Here is a 16,286-nt window from a genome sequence, read left to right as displayed (position 1 = left end):
CTAACCACACTGATGATGAGTAAAGGTTTTGCTCAAATTCTGACAGAACCATACACAACTTCACAGGCAAGAGAAAAACTCAAACAATTCACACACAAACTCAGAAAATCACTGACAAGCCAGTCCCCAGACAGCTGTGTAGCGTTCCTCGACCTTGTCCATCTGTACGAATGGCCTGACTGTTTGGCTTGACCCACTGGTCAACTTCTCTCCGATGTGTTAAGATTCTCACCGGGGGAGAGCAAATATAAGTCGGTCTCGTGGCAGGGAGCAAATGAGGATGCTGTCTTTTTTTGCACTTGAAATGGAAGTTATTAAAGTCACCTTTAAAAGTTCAAACGCTCCAAAAATAAATATCTACAGTAAGGTGTATTTTTAGATCGAGACCGATGAACTCTTGCTTATACAAACAGAAATAAATATGTGTTGGGTTCAAATGTTTTGTCTAAACAGTCGTGTGTTAGTGTCTGACACTTATACTTACAGCCTCTCCAGCTGTTTGAGGTCCTGGAATGCTCCTCTTTCAATCACACTGATCTGATTGTTCTCCAAATGCCTGTGGAGGAAGAACAGCATCATTATCCAATCCAATCTGCAGCTACAACACAATAATTACCTGAGTTAATGTGTTTTAAATATTGACTATTGATAAAAAAATAATAAAGGCCTCACTCAGCATGACTTTTTCTAGTCACAATTGTCAATGATAAGCTTATCTTCGTTCTATCGTGATGTCAGACATGCCTGTGAGGTCCTGGCATGTAAGTTCGGTTTGCCCCTCTACTCTGAACCTCTACCATGTCGTGTTACAGGGCCCCTAAAGTTTTCCAGATGCATTACAAAGGCACTACATCTCTATGGCCAATTCTTGTTTAGATTTGCGTCTGGCTGAATTAGAGCCAACATGCAGTGACATGCATGGGAAGCCCCAGCAGCCTGCCACTAACTGATACTCTAGCACAACTATATGGGAAATCAAGCAACACTGGACTAAAATATCCAGAGCCTCTAATTTGGAACTTTGCTCCAGCCTTTTAAAGAAAATGTTTATATACAAGACTGTGTTTTTTGTCCGTATGTGATGACACAGTAAGTAGAGACAGTATGAGACAGATTTCTAGCTCGGAGCTCATGTAGCGTCGGCAACACTGTCTTACATCGGGTTCGCACTGTACGATTTTGGCTACGATTCTACGAGTCGTCCTAAAAGATTCCTATAATCCTAGGCCAAAATCTGTAGTCTCTGATCGCTATTTTGATGCGTTCCCTGACAGCCGTTTAACGGCCGTTGCGATCAAATGTTTCCTCCGATTAAATTCTGGCAGTGTCGGAAGATTCGAGGCACGGTCCTGTAGTCTGGCTTGTCCTACTCCGCACGAGTCTTCTCGCGTGCGTCCGTTTTCCGCGTCTTGACTGACATCAATGGCAGCCGAGATCCTACAGTGTGACACGGCGTACAGCGGAGATCACGTTCGTACAGTCTGTCAGGCAACAGTCGCAAAGGACTATTAAAAATCGTACAGTGTGCACAGGCTTTATGCAGCAGATGGGGAAAAATTCGATATTAATTAACTTCAGTCATCTGCAACAACGGCATTCTTTGCAGATAACAAACATACCTTGTAGCTTATGCCTCAAATCAGTCTAAGAACTGAATAAGATTCTGGCTTATTCATTTAAATGGGGGATCAGTCCCCTGCTGGTTTATGTATTGGCATTAAAAGTCATTTTATTCAATCCCCTCCAGATGGGCTTTGGTGTGTAGTGAGGAATATTAGATGTTTCATTTGCTTCGATTCTCAGCAACTCGCCCTTGACGGTTTTGAAGTATTCTCTAGAAACATATGGGACACAGGCGAACACCTAGGCTTCACAGGGATGAAAAAAGTGTGCGGGGGGGCTTTCTCTATTAGAGCCTGAGCTAACACATATGGTATTTAAAGAGTACGTTGTGTTGTTCTTGCCCTTAGCGCTAACCAGGCGCAAGTCTTATGGGAGACTCTGGATCTGCACACCAGGCTTTACCCTTTAAGATTTCAGCTGCGAATGTGTGTGGAGGCTTGCTTCACATTATCAGATGGAGGAGATCACGGTACCAGCCTTCCAGAACGATAAGGGGGGTCCTGTGTGGGCTCCCAGGGGTCAGTGCAGAGTTGTTATTTTTTTAAAGATACACCATGCCAGCTTGTCATCATTCATTAGTTTCTCTTTTTTTCCACATTTATTCTGAACTAAATGCCACTCCCGCTTTACAGGCCCTTGTTCATGAGTTAAACAGCACATAGCGCTCAGTGATTGCAGTCATTAAGCTCCTAACACACTTGCTCTGGCAGTGTGCCGCCACTAGACAAACCCGAGCGCACTGCATGGCACGGCGAGACCGGTCGTAAGCTGTTTATTTGAGTTCAGCACAGCCGATGTGTAAAGCGCACACTTCCGTGTCTCTCAGACTTCAGAATAAGTTTAAAGCCTGACTGAACATGATTCAGTGACTTCACGCTCAGTAAAGAAGGTCGTGTCAAATGTGTCGGACCGACTCAGATTAAATGTCTGTATGCTTTATTAAGATGTGTGCTGTATAGTAATCCTTTCCTGCACCCCAACTGGGATACGTTTAAGGTTTTGACAGCTTTACGCTTTGGAATTGAAGAGATTTTTAAGTCTTACAGAACTCTGAGGTTTTTGAGTCCGGAAAAGTCCACCTTGGTGATCCGAGTGATGTTATTTCTGTCCAGGTCTCTGGAGGAAAAAGATTTAAAAAAAAAAAAGATTAGATATCCTGTTCATCACAATGATCACAATCACAGTATAAGCTTAGTGCACTCACTAAGCTGCTCTAAGACACTCAGTATGAATTCTAGACCTCCAGATGCCTGAACGCTGTATGTATTCGGCGTCTGTCAGGACACATTACTGCACATCTGTGGATGTCTGGTTCTGTAAGCGCTGCCCAAGACCGAGCTCTCATTTTCTGCCAAAGGCAAGGTCCTCTCAGTGTACATCCACTGAGTCACTTTGCTTCTCATTAGAGATAGCAATGCCACTTTTTTGTTATTTTTTTTAGCCAATTCCTCCAAGTAATACTAATACTAAGTGCTGGTGAAACTTTTTTTAAACCAATATTGTGATATTGATGACAGATAATAAACCATATGTATCAACATTTAGTTTCACAGAAGTTTTGCTAACAAACCACCAACAACCCAGTGGAGCCATATTAAAAACTATTGCTTAATTCCACATTTACAAAACATCCTCAGTATTTAACCAAGAAAATGCTGAATTTCAAATAAACTGTCAAAATTTTGGATTTCTCTAAATAGCCCGTAGATGTAAACGAGTGTGTGAATGTGTGCGTGCGAGTGTTGCCCTGTAACAAAAGCACTATCACCTGACAATATCCATAATACTTAAAAAGTAAAAAAAAGTGTACCATTATATAAAAGTGATATTGAAAAATATTTCAATATTATAATTCAGCAAAGTCTCACTACAATCAAGATTTCAGCGGGTTGAGGCGGCCGAATATGGATCAGATTCCGATGCGAGAATCAGGAGTGGGGAAGAAATTCTTAAATATACATCTGAGGTATGCAGCTGTGATATTGTATGGTCTACAGAAGGAAATAAAGAGAATATATATAAGATAAATAAAATAAATTTTTATCTGACATGTATGTCTCGTCATACTAATTACACTCAAATCAGTAAACATGGTACAAGAAATATATTCAAAATAAACATCATATAATAATAATAATAATTATATATATATATATATATATATATATATATATATATATATATATATATATATATATATATATATATTCAATATTACCATAGGACAAGTGCAAAAACATACACTAAGTAAACAATAAAATAAATACCGAGGATAGTGCATGCTAACTACGTAGTCAGGGGAAGAGAACAATATTTGGATGGATTATATTATGGTGTGGCTGAGATGGAGCTGAGCAGAGCTGTGTTGTTTATTCGGAACAGCATATGATTAAAAAAAAACAAAACAAACAATCCCTTGCCACTAAACTATGCACTATCCCAGTAGAAGCACTAGGGAAACTGTAATAGGGCAGGGTTCCCAGTACTACATTCCCAGTAACCTATTTCCCACCACGCCTGCATGATAAGTAGAACAAAGACTACAATGTATTCACTAATATATAGGGTTATTTTTTAGAATCAATATCTTTATGCGTAGATCGATTCCCAAAGAGAAATGTCAGGACCAGTGTAGATCAATATTTAGGATTGATGCGCTCATCTGTAGTTCCAGTGCAAACCCACATTCAGTCACGCACAGTAACATGCTACACGAAAACAGAACAATCTGTTCCAACCATCATCCACCAGTGATCTTCAGCATTCAGACAGACCTACATGGCATCAATCATATTGCTCTTGTTTTTAATTACAGGCCACAAAACAAGCCAGATGATTTGTCAGGCATTGCAGAAAGTTCAGTGCTATACTTAGTGCAATCGTATGTGAGCTGAAATGCAATGCAAGCTTAAAGTATAAGAAAAAGAGATTATATAAATATACTGTTCTTGATGCATCTAAGAAATCGTCCTCAGGAGGCCGGTAGTTATCTTGTTTCCAGGCACTTAACTTATCTATATCTGTACTGCTTTTACCAATGTATATACAGAAGATATAGCCATACTTGGTTAGTCTACCAAAAAACCTGTGCACTGAAGTTCCTATAGACTACACTGTAGGAATTAGGGCTCAAGAACACACACACATACACACATACATAGGCATACAGGCCTATCTCCAGTTGGTCGAGTGTGGTTCACATAATATAAATAAACATTTATAAATCTGATTTAAGGGCATATTGAATTTCAAAAGACTTCCCCTACTCCACAAAATGCACATCAGGGGCACTAATATGAGCCATATTGTAGACATATTATAGCGCACAGGCACTGAGGAGACATGATATACACTAACCAAATTTCTCTCTCTCTCTCTCTCTCTCTCTCTCTCTCACTCTCTCATTCTCAAAGCACATTCCTCTGCAATTTCTCTCCCCTTATACATCTATATTCTACATCAGCCAGGCCAAGAATGGATCTGCCTTTCTCAAATGCGCCAGAACGACATCTCTGCAATGTAGATTTTAACATAACATGAGCTACTCAGGAAAAGACTCGTGAATGGAAACTTGGATGTGGGCCTATCCATCATTTTTGGTTATGAAGAAAGAGTCACGGTGCATTTTGTGTAATCTGTACACGTAAAATCTTAGGTTTTGTAGCCTTAACGGGGTGTTTGAAGGGTACATTGAAGATATCATGTTACAAAAACGAATGGTTTAGGGTGTTATGAAATCATTTCTCACTTTAAACCCAGGTTTTGGGAGGTACGGGGGTTTAATGGTTAGCACATTTTCCTCGCACCTCTGGGGTTGGAGATTCAATTCCCACATCTGCCCTGGGTGTGCAGAGTTTGTTCTTCTCGTGCTTCAGGGGTTTCCTTCAGGTACTCTGGTTTCCTACCCCAGTCCAAAGATATGTGCTTTAGACTGATCGGCATCTCTAAACTGTCCGTAATGTCTGAATGGGTGTGTGAGCGTGTGTGTGATTATGCCCTGCAATGGTTGGCACCCATTCCAGGGTGCCCCCCACCTTGTGCCCTGCTTCCCATGGGGGCGTGACCAAGTGTAGGATAAGTCCACCAGAAAATAGATGGACGGAAACCATCTTAACTCCTTAAATTATCCGTGTGTGATTCAGTTATTTAAAATAAATAATATTGTTCAGTAAAGATTATAAATGATGTGTTGTAGTTCAACTATTAGGATGGGGAATGTAGTTCTGTGAGTTTAATGTGTTAAGCCAATCAGTCCTGGGTTGTTTTTTTTGTTTTTTTTCCCATGATTTAAATTTCGCTGTGAGAAACCGTGAGTTTTAAACACTGTTATTTGCCATTCCTGTCCTGTCCATTAATTTTATTAATCTCAACAGCTCAGAGTGATGAATCTAAAAGCTTTATCTTTCCTGCCTCCTTTTCTAAACTGCCCTCTGTGCTAATCCAGCCATCCTTCTCTCTGTCACTACGCTACACTATATGTTCAGCAACCCAGGGAGTTAAGCAAGAATTGCCGCTACTGAGTCCTAAAGTCAATTTGACAAGGTGGAGGTCAGAGATAAAGCTGCTCCCCATTGGCTATTGTTCTCATTCGTATTGTTCTAGAAGGGATAAAGTGACAAGCTGAATGGCAGGTGCACTGCTCTAACAGTGGGTTCCCCCTGAGGCTCAACACCCACATGAGGTTATTAAAGCAGCAGGCTAAATGTAAGCCATTGCGAGCCTGCATACAGCATGACTTTAGATCTCACCCAGCAGTTACAGTATATAAAAATGGAAGCACTGGAAATGTGCACTGCATCATGAATTGAGCTGTGGTAAGAAGGTGATTCATCCGCAAGATCCCTTAAACCCTTCAAGTCATGGCAGAAGAATGTTTATAAAAACACAAAAGCAGCTTTGTGTCCCTCTACCTATACAATCCCCAATTCACAATGCGTTTCCCGCCGCAATCTCCTGTTATTTCCCCTAAAGCCTATGAGTCTAGTCCGCAAGAAGCAGATAGGTATGCTCCATTTCCTCTGCAAAGCTTCGGAGCGCTGTTTGGAATCCTAATTGAGTTGCTCTTCTTGAGTTCGGACTGTGAGTGGTTTTCATCTGGAACTTCCAAACTCTGGCAAGATGTGACTGAACCGCAGGTCAAAAGTACAATAATTTCTGTTTAGTGTACCTTCGTATTCTTTAAAACAGTTTAGTCAACTCAAGTAGTTCAAGTATAACAGCTTTGCTAATATTCTAAACATTCTCTGGTGATATCATTCAGCCTAAAATAAACATGAGCCTACATAATTTTTTTTTTAAAAAGGGGGGAAAAATGCAAATGAGGCCCCCAACATCACATGTAAGAGTAACCGATAAGGATTAAGATTAACACATGTTTGCTGCTGTAATTGTTCACAGTAGGATGCTGTCTACTAGAGTTCAAACCAAACATGAATACGTTATTCTGATATAATGTACTGATAATGTGTTTTAAATTAATAAAAATAAAGATATGAATAAGAAATTCCTTATTTGTGTTCCACCCACAGCCCCCAACCCCCAACCCCCTGAAAAAAGCTTCATTGAGACTCGTTTTTATATATATATATATATATATATATATATATATATATATATATATATATATATATATATATTGCGACTTGGATCCCACAGGACGAAAACATGGTTTTTACTTTCATACAGAGTTTGGAAAGGGCGAATATGAAACTCACAGACAGGGTTGCCAGGTTTCAGCTAAATAGAACCCACCCCAACTACATCTCAAAAACTGTCCAAAAAAAAATAGCTCAAAAAGTTCTAGGAGTGACAAGGGAGGCAAATTCCTCTTCCTTTTCTTAGTCTTCGCATAGGAAACAAGTTAACAGTATTGCGCACACATATAACCAGTACACTCCATGTGACTGCATATCTCTGTTGGGGTCCCACAAAGATAATGATTTCATTAATTTTAAACATATTACCTTGTACTTTCATTGTGAATGTTTTTCATCATTCTTAAATGAACATTCTCTGTTGTTGTTATTAAAAGAAAATCCTGGAAAATCATACAGGCATTAAAATGAAATGCCACTTAAAGGAGGCCATTTTGACTAGCAGCAGCACTGCATCACAGCTTCTTAGAAGATTCTGATAGTGTGTTCCTAGCATATGGCCTTCCAGTCTAGACTATTTCCACTTCTGAGTACGATACAGACACGAAAATTAGGAACAATAAACAAATGCAGATACAGATAGAGGCAATGCGTAATACCCCTACTGTCTACCTTCAATTAATCAGTCACATCTCATTGGGTTTTTCAAACTCTCAGTGAGGCAGAACAGCAGCGGCTTATATTAGATATGGAGGAGACATATGGAGGTGCCTCTGTGAGCTTGTGCTGCTGTGTTTTAATATGATTCTTATCAACTCTTTGTATACTGCACAGTAGAACACCTACAGCTAAGCTCTCCTGCATTCGCGGCACACTATTTGTCTTAGGCCTTGTTGCAGTAGATGGCATCCTGCTAGGACATTGTTTGTTTGTACTCGTCAAAGATCAAATAGAGTGGTTTATTACCCCACCATAGACGGAATAAAAAGATCGGCCCCCTTGTCTTTCATCTGCCAGCAGAAGACCGTCATGTGGTTACCACACGTCTTCACTGGGCATAAGTTCTTAAGAAGGACGCTACAATAACTACGGCTGTTCTGCACAGCATCACTGCTGTCCACACCATCGGTGCCAACATTTGGTTTGAGTTCTGAATTTAGCAGCACTCCAAAAATCTAGCATCGCCCTTAACCATTTTTGCTTGGTACCTTCACAGTGGTCTAAAATAAAAACTAATCAGTGTTCGATGAAATCTAACTTCATTAGCTCATGGTGTAGGATCGGACGTCTTTACTCCCAAGTTGCTGAAATGTTCATCGCAAACCCAATCTGAAAAGTAGTTGATGACCATTCAGAGCATTTCTGAGAAAAGTCATGACGCCGAAACCCTTTTAAATCCTCACTGTGAGAAATCATATCGCATTCCAAAGAGAAAAAGGATCTACATCATCAAAACATTTAGCAGATTCTGCAAAAGAATGAATGTGCCAGTAAAAGATTAGACTTCTTATTGTATCTGGCTGGGGTCTGTCTCAGGGAGGCTTTTGTTTAGTAAATATTATCATTCCCATATCATGTAACTGCATTCCTGGCTAAACGAAGCTCTCATCACATTAAGCAGAACGGACAAAAATGAATTGTTTCATATTTCCTTTGTGTCTGTTTACTCTCAAGATCGTTTATTTCCAAATACCCTGGCAGACGATAGCTCAGACGGCCAAACGTTCGCTCCAGCACAGTCTACAAATTCTTCTACAAATCCAGCAGAAACAAGCGGTTGAGGGGTGACAAGGCATTTCCGAGGCTTCTCGGCTAAAGGCTTAAATGACAGCTAGGCCTCACAGGACCCATCCATAACCCGTCACCCCGAGAGCGGCCAAAAACAAACCGAGAACAAAGAAAAAAATACCAATAGGAACAAATAAAACGAGTGTGGCATATGTCTGTGGACGTCATCGCAAGGGGGAACAGCCGAAGCAAAATAAACTCGGAGTGTTCTGACCATATTTAAGAACGGCGGCCCTGCCAGATCTCCAGAGCTTCTGTTTATTCAGCAGGAGGCTTGTTTAAAACCAAGCAAGCTCCTGGTTCAATGGATGGCTCATGTAAATCTCATCAAAGCTGAAAGGGTCAGCTCCTGGATCTGACGAGGACAATACCGCTCCGGATTCGAACCAGTCGGGTGTGGCAGCATCCTGATGGATTACTAAGAGATTCCAGCTTGATCCTTTTGTTTAACAGGTTGCTAGATGCAAACCATTGTGTTGGGGGCTCTGATTTAGCTTCTGTTACTGTGAGAAATACAAACCATGTCAAGATGTATCCAATTGTGTGAAGTCTAAATAAACATATCGCGTCCAGCTAGGCTGAAAATGACATGGAACGATTTGGAGTCTGGGTTTTGATGTGTTGCTTTGGTGACAAAGGTCCCATAACAAAAGCAGGCCCTCGTTAACCTGAGATGGCCGCAAAGCATGTACACGATCAAACCCAGTCTTGGATTCAAGTGTGACACACACTTGGAGGACTGTATACACACTTTGAGAGACCTCAGTGTCCCTCCTTTTCACTGGGACCCTATCAAGGACATTAATGACTTCGACTTGTGGTTCTCCAGCCAAGTCTTTCGCTAAAAGCATACAATCCTTACTGCCAGTCCTGGCTAAGACATTTGGTTCCTGATGTTTCCCAGAAGTCCATGCCCGCAAGCTGCCTGGCAGGCTGCACTAGAGACGTTCACCCGTGCGCAGATTTCACACATGCTGCTCTTGTGTTGTGCTGGGGTCAGGAGGACACTGAAGACCACAAACCCATCTCCTGACCAAGAGACTGTTAGTTCAAACCTCAGCACAACAAATATACACACATGCTTCTCATGCTTCTCAGCTGCATCTACTCCTGTCCAAAACTTTGCAATTTGTCTCGATTTGATTCAGGGTTCCACAATACACTTCTTTATATATTCTTGGTATCTTGATGGGCATTTGTATTTAATTTTTTATTATTTATTTTCATAATATTTTGCCAGCAGTGCTAATATTATTTTCTCCCCGTTCTTAAAACATATTCTGATATTTATCCATAGTGAAAAATCATGGAGTCAATATATTTAGTGTTCATCTTAAATCAAAGATGCTTGGTATGGTTCATCAATAAGAATCATTTTCTATTGTTATACGTTATGAACCAGACAAATTCAGTAGTCAATGAGCCCAGGACAAGCAGAAATCATTTCTGACTTTTGCTAAACAAACATTTTCATTTGGTATGTAGCTATATTTAAACTCAGTGTGCTTCACTGTGGTAGCATACACCTCAAGACTGTAACGAACAACAGGGTGAGCTCTGTGATTCCTGATCTGATTGACGACAGACCTATTTTTACTAGGCAGAATTAATTAGTGTGTAGATGACCTGTTTATCAGGAATATGAAGAAACGTACACTGCAAATTTGTCATATAATACCCCTGAGAGAAAATAAAGATGCTAGCCACAATGAACTAATATACAGTCACCGATCACTTTATTAGGAACACCTGTACACCTGCTCATTTTTGCACTTATCTGATCAGCCAATCATGTGGCAGCAGTGCAATGCATAAAATCATACAGGTACGGGCCAAGAGCTTCAGTTAATTTTGACATCAAACGTCAGAATGGGGAGTATTTCAGAAACTGTTGATTTTCTTGGATTTTCACACACAACAGTCGCTAGAGCAGGGGTGTCCAATCTTATCTGGAAAGGGCCGGTGTGGGTGCAGGTTTTCATTCCAACCAAGCAGAAGCCACACCTGATTCCCCCTGTTTAATCAGTTGATCTTGGCTTTCAGTAGACTCAGGTGTGGCTCCTGCTTGGTTAGAGTGCAAACCTGCACCACACCGGCCCTTTCTGGATAAGATTGGACATCCCTGCTCTAGAGTTTAGACAGGATTGTGTAAAAAAAAAACAAAAGAACATCCTGTCAGTGGAGGGTCTCCAAGATGAAACACCTTGTTGATGAGAGAGATTAGAGGAGAATGACCAGAATATTTTGAGCTGACAGGAAGTCTATAGTAACTCAAATAGTCACTCTTTACAACCGTGGTGAGCAGAAAATCATCTCAGAACACACAACACATCAAACCTTTGGGTGGATGGGCTACAACAGCAGAAGACTACATCAGGTTCCTCCCCTTCAGCCAAGAACAGGAATCGAGGCTATCATGGGAACAGAGTCACCCAAACTATACAGTTAAATACTGGAAAAAGACCACGTGATATTTTTTTCAATTGTCCAGTTTGGGTGAGTCTGTGCCCATGATAGCCTCAGATTCCTGTTTTTGGCTCACAGGAGAGGAACCTGATGTGGTCTTCTATTGTTTTAGTCCATACACCTCAAGGTTCGATGTTTTGTGCACGCTGAGATGCTTTTCTCAGCGCGAACCTCGGATCTGGCCATTTTCCTCCCATCTCTCTTACCAACAAGGTGTTTTCATCCACAAAACATCCGCTCACTCAATGTTTTATGCTTTTCACACTATTCTATGTAAACTTGTGTATGAAAATCCTAAGAGAACAGCAGTTTCTGAAATACTCAAGCCCGCCCATCTGGCACCAACAACCATGCCACGGTTAAAGTCACAGAGATCATATTTTTTCTTTGTTCTGATGTTTGATGTGAAGCTCTTGACCTGTATCTGCACTGCACTGCTGCAACATGATTGGCTGATTACATAACTGCATGAATGTGCAGGTGTACAGATGTTCCTAATAAAGTGGATGGTGAGTGTATGTAATATAAGTACAGAACACCACATCTCATAGCTGAAACCTTGGCCAATGACTTGCTGACTTTTTCATCGAGGATGCAAACACATTAGTCTACATTAGAAACTTAGAAGGGGATTATAATCACATAGTCATTTGTTAATTGTAGTCGGTATTAATACACTTAACTAGCTTGCCATATGTTATTAATTACTTAGGTTTCAGAGCAAGCAAAATATGCGACTATGCAGCACATTAGAGCTTCCACTTGACTAACTAATGAATTTATGTTTTGTTTAGCCCTGTGATCTTTAAAGGGAGAAAGATTCTTTCCTAAAATGACTAGACATCTGAAACATTGAGCATACAGATGCACATTTTAGGCTGGGTGAACATCTGAGACCATTCGAGAACCCGCATGTTGCTCCAGAAAGAGAGGATGCCATTCCCACTCCTTCTTCTTTGCTGAAATACACTGAGGCATGCAGGGGGTGTAAGGGGACAGAGAATGGCATTTGGCTCATTCTTTCTATCTCTCTCATTTCAGTGTGGACTTCTGATGAGAGCCAGCAGCGTGCTGCGCCAGCCACAATGTGCCACATTGTGCTCCTGAAGTGCGAAGAGCGAGAGCGGACTGGCCAGTGTGAAAACTCTGTCAGTCAGCCCGGGTGTGTATGCAACTGCACACATGTGCGAGTGAGAGTGAGCTTGCATATGTGTGTGAGAATAACAGTGTGTGTGTACGTGTGTGTGACGGACAGAACACCAATCACTGAGTGAAGACTCATAAATGCTATCAACAAAAGGTAACATTTAGAGGAAAAATCTATTAACTCTCCACTATACGTGTTCATGAGACAGATGTGCGCTCATTACACTTCCATCAACACTGCAGGCCGTTACAGGACCGGTGGCAGTGTGTAAACCACCCCTGAGAGAGATGCAGCCAGCACCTGGACTTTAAGTGGTCGTGAAACCATATTTTATGGAAAGACTTTAAGTCAAGGCCTCTGTGAGTTCTGAACTTTTCAGGTTGATCAACTAGTTTCTTAATCCTGCAATCTACAAAACAGCATTAACACTGCCTCACAGTCAAATTTGGAAATACTCAGCGAAGTATGAAGGTGCTTTACCGAGACCCATCCTGACCATGTAAACAAATAAACACCCCACTGTGTGAATAAATGGGGCTCGCCTAAATTTATGTTCCTTCACGTAGACATTCCTAACAAAACCCCTGAGGGTTTGACAGGTTACAAGGGTCAAAAGGCCCTCCAGTCAAAGTTTGTATGTTTTTCTTGTCACGCTACAGTCAGAGAAAACTTTTAATTTGATCAATTAAATTAAATTAAATTAAATTTATAAAACATGCTTGCTCATAGGGCTGGGCAATGTCATGATATAATATTGCTATTGTGATCAATTATATCAATTATATCTTGTATATATACATATATACATACACACACACACACATTTATATATATATATATATATATATATATATATATATATATATATATATATATATACACACACACACACACACACACATATATATATACTGTATAAATGCAGTACACTTTTCTGAGATGTCGTAGCTAGAGAGAGAGAGCAATATCTTTATAACTTCTTTTTTATCTTGCTTAAGGATATTTGACGTTGTACAGAATCTTTAAATTGTAAAACATTCTACTTTCATTACAAAGTTTTAGTGCAAAATAATCCATTTTCGTAATAGAAAAATGTAATAAAACTTATCACTGGACATAAATGCTGGCAGTTTGATAGCAAACCTATGTATTGTGGCACATACTGTGTCTTATAGAAATGACTTAAAAATAAAGGTTCCAGATAAAACCAAAAAAGGGTTTTTCAGCCTGATGCCATCGTAGAACCCTTTTAAGTTGTGCAAAGCCTTTAACTCTCAAGTTATTCAGATTTACTGGTGCTTTAAAGAACCTATACTATTTACTCATGCTTGAAAGAACCCAGAAATGGTTCTTCACAGCAGTGCCACAAGGAACCATGTTATTACAAGTTCTCTAAAAAACCCTTTAAACCTCTTTACTGCTTTAAGGAACCAAAGTACGGTTCTTAAGAGTGATGTCACTCTTAAGAACTCTATAGGGTTCAGGTTCTTTAACCTGTTAAGGGATGATACCTTGAAGAACCAATACACTGCTCTGAAGAAGCCATAATGAAACATAAAGAAATTCTTTAAGCTCCAAAGAACCATATAGCTCAACTCAAGAACCATATACAATGAAAATTGGTTCTTGACAAGAAGAAGGTTCTTTGCAAAGCCTATGGTGCTGTGAAGAACCATTGAAGTACCTTTATTTTTAAGAGTGAAGTATTGTAGAATGTCTTGTAGAAATGTCACCTCCTACTCCTTATGCTGGTTAACTTTAGGATTCATGATGCCTTGCATGTCTATCAGTAAATAGCACTGTGACTAAGGTATTATGATTATGATTATTATTATGATTATTATTATTATTATTATTATTATACGCCGTATAACCTTATTAGCGATAAGAGGGAAGGTCAAGCATGAGACCCTGTTTACTGCCCTAAACTGATCCATTATTCTCCACTTTAGAGACACACACACACACATGAGCCACACTTCATTTAATCGCTTGGTACATTTTTTTTGTTGTTACATTCAGCAATAGTCAGTGGTCTGCTTTTTAAACGCTATAAAATACAAAAGAGCACAAAATTCATGGAAAAAGCATTTCTCAGACAGTGAAAGCTAACAAAACGACAGCATTTAAGGTTTACACATCTAACTGTTCACCACTGAATTGCCTCCTCCTAAGAGCACTGTGAACTTGTGCATATTTCTTTCACAACAGCTTTAGCAAATGCCAAAGCAAACCATTTTACACTCAACATCTGACCACTCAAAAACGTCCTAAAACGTCATGCCGTGTTTGAAATGCTTGAACGACCGTAATATATTTCACACATTCCAACACATCATCATGAAGCGTCTAGCTCATAGGCTGTATTTGAGGGAAAAGCAAAAAGAACCGCATTGTAAATATTATTCGAGATTATATTCATGAGCGGTTTAATGAAGGTGGTGTTTTTTTCCCCGGTACACAGCCAAAACTACATTGTTAGCATAACTCTGAATTAATCCAGTGTTCATACAGTGTTCATGTGTATCCAGCTGCACAATATGTCATTTCGATACTCGTTGCAGTTTTGGCTTTTGTTGCACTAACATTGCGACGGCTGTGAATTATACACAAGGCAAATCACACACCCACATGCACACAAACACGTCTATCGCAATCTCATAAATGTATTCATCTCCTTCTCCGTGTTTACAGATGTTTTAAACTCTGATTCGATTGCGATATTATTTTAAATAAATGAAAATGAGGGTCGCAGTGCTGATCTATCACTCGTCCTTCTCTAATCAGTGCAACAGGTCACGCAGTTTCAGTTTATATATATATATATATATATATATATATATATATATATATATATATATATATATAGGATTCATAAGGAGAACCCAACTTCTACCCTACACATCTAAACACAAAACCTATTTATTATTTTTATCTTACTTTCCATGATAGAGGCTAACTAATGACTAACACACCATCAGTGTACCAAAACACCAATACTAGCTAATTACTTACTAGTTAATTACTACTTACTAACAGTTTACATTAGGTACACTTTATCTCACAGATAAACAATAGCAGCAGTTCACAAACGAACTGTGTTCATTACTGATCAAGTCATTAAATGATTGCACATCCTGTTGCATTTAATCACATCAGCTTTGTCCCTTAATTAAATTAGACCAGCCAGTTGATTTAGATGTGTTTTAGTTCATTTACTATAATCCCAGGTTGGTAAAAACAACATAATAAACTAACATGCATGAAATGAGTCCAACATAAATTCTGCTGGGGTTTTCGAACAAAAGCAGTCTATTGTCTATATAGGTTGGTTTGCAATGAATGTGACAGTTTGACTGTACCTGATATCCCTGTGATATTACGTGTAGGATTCAGTGCATGTTTCAATATATAGCAATACAGTTCTAGTGAAGTGTGTTGTGTGTGTATATACATATATATATATATATATATATATATATATATATATATATATATATGTAATGCATTAACAGACTACTGTATATGGACACTAAGGATACTTATAATAGTGTGGGTTGTTTGATCATCTACCTTGATGTAAGTTAACACCCAAATGTAAGGCATAGAGAGACTGCTATAAGACAGATACAGGTACGCGCGTGCTCTAAAGCCCGCATTCCCAAGGC

The 16,286-nt window shown here is 39.6% G+C and overlaps 1 protein-coding gene across 1 annotated transcript in view; it reads right to left on the bottom strand.

The window, feature by feature from the left end:
- Window positions 1-16,286, bottom strand: part of slit3 (slit homolog 3 (Drosophila)) — a 181,967-nt gene that overhangs the window by 164,752 nt on the left and 929 nt on the right. The window contains exons 2-3 of the mRNA XM_017474763.3: window positions 2,668-2,739; window positions 485-556 (exon numbers count right to left, since the gene is read on the bottom strand). Coding sequence (XP_017330252.1) covers window positions 485-556; window positions 2,668-2,739 — 144 coding nt within the window. The remainder of the gene's footprint in view (window positions 1-484; window positions 557-2,667; window positions 2,740-16,286) is intronic.

This window comes from Ictalurus punctatus, chromosome 8, assembly GCF_001660625.3.
Source record: "Ictalurus punctatus breed USDA103 chromosome 8, Coco_2.0, whole genome shotgun sequence".
NCBI lineage: Eukaryota > Metazoa > Chordata > Actinopteri > Siluriformes > Ictaluridae > Ictalurus > Ictalurus punctatus.
Note: the sequence above shows the minus strand (reverse complement) of the source record. Positions and strands in the feature narration are given on the sequence as shown.